The following is a 6920-nucleotide window of genomic DNA, read 5'->3' as shown; positions in this document are numbered from 1 at the left end:
CCCCCAAGGCCACCACCTCACTTTACATGTGTGTCTTCTCCAGGGTCCAGGCACCTAATTCGTGGAGCCACGCCTGTGTGGCTCCACTAATTAGGTGGGTGGCCCCTCATTCTCTCATGTGTGGCCACCCAGGCACACACCTTAGAGGGAACTATTCACGGACCACCTGAATAGAGCTCGCGAACCACCAGTTTGATCTAACCAAAATCTCTCTTGCTGCACAGTAAGACTATTACTTCTTGTCCTATCTTCAGTGGCCATGGAGAACAATTGTTTATGGTCCTCTTTATAACAGCCCTTTAGCATATTTCAAGCTGGTTATCAGGTTCCTCTGTCAGTCTTCTTTTCTCAAGAATAAACATGCCCAATTTTTTTTAACTTTTCCTCACAGGTCAGGCTTTTTAAATGTTTTTATAATTTTTATTGCCCTCCTCTAGACTTTCTCCAATTTATCCACATCTTTCCTAAAGTTTGGTACCCAGAATTAGGCACACTACTCCCGTTGAGGCCTCACCATTGCTGAGTAGAGCAGGACAATTACCTCCTGTGTCTTACCTACAACACTCTTTTTAATATGCCACAGAATTATATCAGCCTTTTTTCTAACTGCATCACATTGTTGAAATATTCAATTTGTGATCCCTTATAACCCCAGCAGATCCTTTTCAGCAGTACTATTACCTAGCCAGTTATTTCCTATTTTGTAGTTGTGCATGTAATTTTTCCTTCCTAAGTGAAGTATTTGCACTTGTCTTTATTGAATTTCATCTTGTTGATTTCAGACCAATTCTCCAATTGGTCAAAGAAGTTTTGAATTCTAATCCTGTCCTCCAGACTGCTTGCAACTTCTCCCATCTTAGTATTATCTGCAAATTTTATAAGCATACTCTCTCTTCTATTATCCAAGTCATTAATTCAAATAATTAATAGCATTGGACCCAGGACTGACCCCTGTGGGACTCCACTAAATATGCCCACCCAGTTTGACAGAAACTACTCTGAGTATGGTCTTTCAACCAGTTGTGCAGCCACCATGTAGTAATTTCATTTAGACTATTTACCATTAAATTACCTCATGTTTCACTACAGATTACATCTGCCCTATTTTCAGAAATTCTCCCATAATTGCTTTAGCACCTGCTGATGCCCAGTCTTCTCTAGAGCTTCCATTGCTGCTAGGAATGGTGGAGCTGCAGCACCCATACTAAACTAATAATGAGAGAATTTCTGAGATTTCTCATTGTAGATAGGAAATGCCAAACAGACACAGAGTAGCAAGTGGCCAAGGGTTTTGGATCAAATACACCCCAAAAGTAGGCTGGGATTTTAAAGTGCCCAAATCCCACTGAAATTAATTGCCTGATCACAAATAATTGGAATTGCTGGAATAAATTTCCTTACAAGAAAAATACAGAGCATAAATACACATAGCCCTGTATATTTTTTTAGATTGTTGTCCAGTGTTCAGACATTTTCAGAATTTATGAATATTAAGATAACTGTGATTGTAAATGGTTACTAGCTGTATTCTTCCAACTCCCCTAACAGAACTAGTATACCAGTTCAAAGGTAATAAAAAGTGCACTAGTACACAGAAGTACATATGGGTTTTAAAAATGCACACTGTACATTCCTTTCCAGTCTTTTGTTTGCTGGAGTCCTTTAATCATTTCACTACCTTTTCTATGGTCCTGTACACTCTAGACATTTTCAACCATTATTACTATTTTAAAACAAATTAAACATTGCTTGTGAAGATAACTCTGAGACTGTAACCCCTACTTGCAGACTGATTGAAACAATAACGCTGAGAAGTGTGAATTGCTCCATTGATCTCAAAAGCCCTTCATTTCAAATGGGTGTTAACCCTCAAGCCTCTTATGATAGAATTTAAATAATAATATTGTTAATTATTTCACTGCTGATCATGGTACCCAGTTTATATACTTGTTCAATGTACATATATGTTCCAATCATATAATTTAAAAGGACCTTTTACAATGGAGGAAAGCTGGCTTAGGAAAAGGATGGTTTTATGATGAATGTGTTGGGTTGGAATACGTGAGATGTGGGTTTGCTTCCTGGTTCTATGACAGACTTCGTTTTCCACATTTAATTAATCTCTTAAGTCTTTCTGTGCCTCAGTTTCCTTATCTGTAAAATATAGCTAATAATACTTTCCTACTTCCTAGGTGTGTTTCAAGGATAAATTAATGTATGTGACATTGTTAGGATAACAGCATGATCAGCACTATAAAATAAGATAAGAATGACCATACTGGGTCAGACCAATGATCCATCTAGCCCAGTATCCTGTCTGCTGACAGTGGCCAATGCCAGGTGCTTCAGAGGGAGTAAACAGAACAGGCAATCAAAGAGTGATTCATTCCTTGTCCTCCACTCCCAGCTTGTGTCAAAAGAAGCTAGGGACACTTAGAGAGCATGGTGTTGAATCCCTGACCATCCTGGCTAATAGCCATTGATGGACCTATCCTCCATTGACTTAACTAGTTGTTTTTGAACCTTGTTATAGTTTTGACCTTCACAACATACCTGACAGTGAGTTCCACATGTTCACTGTGCATTGTGTGAAGAAGTACTTCCTTTTATTTTAAACCTGGTGTCCATTAATTTAATTGGGTTACCCCCCCCCCCAGTTCTTCCATTATGTGAAGGAGCAAATAACATTTCCTTATTCACTTTCTCCACACCAGTTAAGATTTTATAAACCGCTATCATATCCCCTCTTAGTCATCTCTTTTCCAAGATGAAAAGACCCAGTCTTTTAAATCTCTCCTCATACGGAAGCTGTTCCATACCCCTAATCATTTTTGTTGCCCTTCTCTGTACCTTTCCCAAGTCTAATATATCTTTACTTGAGATGGGGCGACCAGATTGGCATACAGTATTCAAAATGTGGGCATAGCCTGCCAGGAGTGGCTCTACCAATTTTGCCGTCCCAAACAGTCATTGCCGAATTGCGCAGCGGCGGAGCTGCTACCGAATTGCCGCTGCGCCCAGAAGAGCGGCGGAGCTGCTGCCGAATTGCCAATGCGGGACACAGACCACCGCCCCATTCTGAATGCCGCCCCAAGCACCTGCTTGGAAAGCTGGTGCCTGGAGCCGGCCCTGTAACCTGGATTTATACAGAGGCATTATATTTTTTGTCTTATTACCTATCTCTTTCCTAATGATTCCTCATATTCTTTTAGCTTTTTTTTCCTGGATTACCATATCATCTAGGAGCCCCAGCTATGAATCAGGACTCCATTGTGCTAGCTGCTGTACAAAGAACAAAAATATGGTTCCTTCCTCAAGGAGTTTACAAAAAAGCCATATTAGATGCAATATTTGAATAAGCAAAGATATTTGATTTTTCCTTTGCTCCTTCCTGCTTTATGCAAAGTGGTCTGATGTATTAATTTACCAGTTAAGTCATGGTTTTATGGAGGTCTCTCAATCTCCTACTTGCTTATATTGAAACCCGGATTTTGTACCAGTTTCAATATAATTGGCTTTTCTGGTTTGCATCTCCCTGCCATTTGTTTGCTCTCACAGCAATAATTGAGATCCCAAATGCCTTTGTCTTTAGCCTGTTTTAAGCATCATATATTATGTGTATTTTGCATTTTAATGAATGGGGCACTCCAAATTCTGGTGTGGCATGGTTTGATGCAATATGGAATTCTGAAAACCCTTAGCCACTGGTTAATTGGTAAACAAATGTGTTTAGGCCACTGGATGTCTCTGCATGGACAAAGCTGGAAACCTGGGGGACAGCAGTCAAGAGAGGTAAGTGTCAGCAGGCAAAACCTCTCAAGCTTTTTCCTGCAGTGATAAGAGTGCCCAACATTCCGACATTCTAGAACAAGTCTTTCTTCCAAGATCAAAAACTTCCCTATGCTTCCTTATCTTCTCAAGCACTCCTGAAGCCCCTGCCCCCTTTAATCCCAGTCCTCTACTGTCAAGAAAAGCCTCTTAAACTAAATCCTTTATTGGCAAAATCCTCCCAGCATTCCCTAGGACAAACTTGACTAAATCAATTACCAGAGCTCTCTCATTTCCCCCCTCCTGCCCCAATACCTCATACTTGCCTTCTCCCCACCTGAATTTGGCCTTGAAGGCCTGAACCCATTAATCTTACATAATACTTTACTTCAGAGTGATTTGATGTAGTACGTCTTCAGCACAATCTGTAGAACTGTTTTTCGTATGCTTTTCTGTTGTTATTCTGAGTCAACATATAGGACTTTTCATATCACACTATGATTATACATTATTGACCTGTAAAATGATGATTGTTGCTTTATACATAAGACATAGCTGCTGCTTCAAAGAGTTTAGAGTGAAGATAGACAATGGACAAAGGAAAGAAGAAGGAATAAAAACAGTGAGATGGAGCAATGCTGTGTATTACAAAGGGTTTTTGTTTTGTTTTTTTTTTGGCACTAGAGCAATTGGAAGGAGTAAGAATTTGTGTTCCACCCATTTAACATTTCTGAGGACAGGACTAACAGTTCCACTCACACCCATGGGGTGGAGGAGACCCATGTCTCTCTCCAGAGGGTGTCCCCTTGGGTCCTGGAACACCTGTGTGGCTCTCCCTGTGGGCACTAGCATACCCTGCATTGCTGTCTCTCAGGGCAGGTGCTAGTGCTCATCCCTCTGATATGACCCTGTTACTTTCTCTGGGAGGCTTCCTGTGAGTGCTGGGATATCCACTTTGCTCTCCCCAGGGTGTTCCCTGTGGGCAGTAAGAAGTCGGGTTGCTATTTGTCCATGTTTTCACAGAAGTTTTTTTGAGGTATCTGTCCTGAGAAATCTGAAAGGGTGCTCAGTACACACCCTACCAGCTGTCTAGTTTTATGGGCTCAGGATCATCCTGGATGTCCCATTTTTTTGTACCTCAGAGATGGCAACCCTGCCGAGGACACGCGTGTTACTCTGTCTGGGGTGGGGTGTTTTCTGTGGGTGCTGGGACACCCACATCCCTCTCCCGGGGAGAGGGTGGGGAGGAAAAAAGCTTTTCTGGGACACCATTGTTGCTCTTCTCATTGGGTTTGCTTGTGTATGCCAGGACTTCCCCTATTACTCTCCACAGTGTGTGTGGGGGGAGATCCTATAGTTATCGCATTGCCTGAGCTCTGCCTGAGCTCTCTCGTGGGGTGGGGTCTCCCACGCTGTATTTCTCTACGGATTTGCTCCCGCAGAGTCCGATCGTGTAATTAACAGTCCCAATTTACAACCCCCCCCGCCGTGGGGGAGGGGAGGTTGGCCAGCGTCACGTGACCCAACATAAAGCGCTACATCACGCGCGTTACTTAGCGGCGTAGTAGGATCCGCCCCTCTCGCAGTTTCTATAGCGACCGGAGCCGACGCGGCGGCTAAATAACGATAAACGAAATCAATGTTTAAAAAAACCCGAAACGGTGAAACCATCGGCGAGGCCGGATAGAAAATTAAAAAAAAAAAAATCAAACCCGCTAAAAGTATGAAAAACGGCGAAAGCCCAGCAAGAAGCCCCGCCCCTTCCGGCTCCAGCGTGACCAATCGGTGCGGAGGGAGCACTGACACGCTATTTAAATATCCTGGAAGCGGGGCGGGGGGGGGAGCGGTTAGGCGGTCTGTATTCGCCAGTTGGGAGTTTCGGCTTCGCGTCCCAGGGAACCATGGGCAGCCCTGAGGAGAGAGGTGGGGGGCGTAGAAGGGAGCCCCATAGGCGGGGTGGGGGGCATGGTGTGTGTGTGTGGTGGCCGGGAGGAGGGATGGAGGGGCTCGCCCTGTCCCCCCCCAAGCTACTTACCCGGCCCTTTTCACCATAATAGCTGGCTCCTTACTGCTGCCTTTCAGCCCTGAGGTACTGTCTCCAGGGTACAGGCAGATTAAGTGACTTGCCCAGGGTTACAGGGTGAGGCTGAGGTGGGACTTGAACCCTCGTCCCGGGAGTCCCAGGCTAGGGCCCTGTGTTCTTGCCCATCCTTCCTAGCCTGTATACATGGGCTGTGTGGGTAGGAGCCACTGTCTCATTTCTGTGGTAGGTTTTAGAGCTGGGGTGAGTAGCTACCATTTATTCTAGAAAGCTGTGTGGGGCAAGGGAGTGGAAGGAATGGCTTATGTCACAGGGAGGCCTCCCAACTTGTCTTCAAAGTTATATTTACTTAAAAAATTAAGTAGAGCAGTAAATATCCACCACCTGCCTCTGGTCCTGGCCCCGTGCTGGGCTAGGTGGGGGTTGCCTTTTCTCCTGTCTGAACACTGTTTGGTGAGGGCAGTACCTATAATCTTTCTTGCCCTATGTCCCAAAACGAAGTGACTCCTTTTCTTGTGTTATGACTTAATTACAGTCTCTGAGGCTTTCTCTTTGGTGAGGGATCCCAGATGCCCTCAGTTAACATGTTAATATTGAAAATGAAACAAGTTATTGGGCCATAGCTTAAAGACTAATAAACAACCAAGAAGTATTCTTTAATTTCCTGATGTTGAATGCATGTGAAAATGAAACCTTAGGGTAAGTCTTTTGGGGCGTAAATGTGGCCACGCTTCAGCCAGGGGAGGAGAAAATCACTTCAGGACATCAACCAGCAGGTTCTTGAAGCTCTAGCAAAAATTTGCTTTGCTTACTATCGTTTCCTGAACTTTCTGTTTCATCCACTCTGTCCTGTTACTAGCTAAAAACTACTAGGTGATGCAGAAAACTTTTTGTGTGTTGGGGCAGAAAAGAGGAATATGTGTGTGGTAGCACTGCTGGCAGGGGAGGGAGTTAACTTGTCTCTCCAGACCACTGGTAGACACCCCAGCAAACTTCTGCTCTTCTTCCCATGCTGAACATCTTGCTGTCCCAAGTGACTGCCCTTAAGTTAAAGCTAGCCTTGCTTCTTCCCTGTTCATTTGTGCACTTCCCCTCCACTCTCCCTTTCTCT

General features: G+C 43.9%; 1 protein-coding gene across 1 annotated transcript in view; it reads left to right on the top strand.

Annotated features, from left to right (window-relative positions):
- The first annotated feature begins 5634 nt into the window (after positions 1-5634).
- CEP95 (centrosomal protein 95) overlaps positions 5635-6920 on the top strand; it is a 28064-nt gene continuing 26778 nt past the window's right edge. The window contains exon 1 of the mRNA XM_077833898.1: positions 5635-5691. Within this exon, the coding sequence (XP_077690024.1) occupies positions 5670-5691 (22 nt within the window). The 5' untranslated portion in view covers positions 5635-5669. The remainder of the gene's footprint in view (positions 5692-6920) is intronic.

The sequence above is a fragment of the Eretmochelys imbricata genome, chromosome 14 (assembly GCF_965152235.1).
Source record: "Eretmochelys imbricata isolate rEreImb1 chromosome 14, rEreImb1.hap1, whole genome shotgun sequence".
Lineage (NCBI taxonomy): Eukaryota > Metazoa > Chordata > Testudines > Cheloniidae > Eretmochelys > Eretmochelys imbricata.
This window is presented reverse-complemented; position numbering and strand designations above follow the sequence as displayed.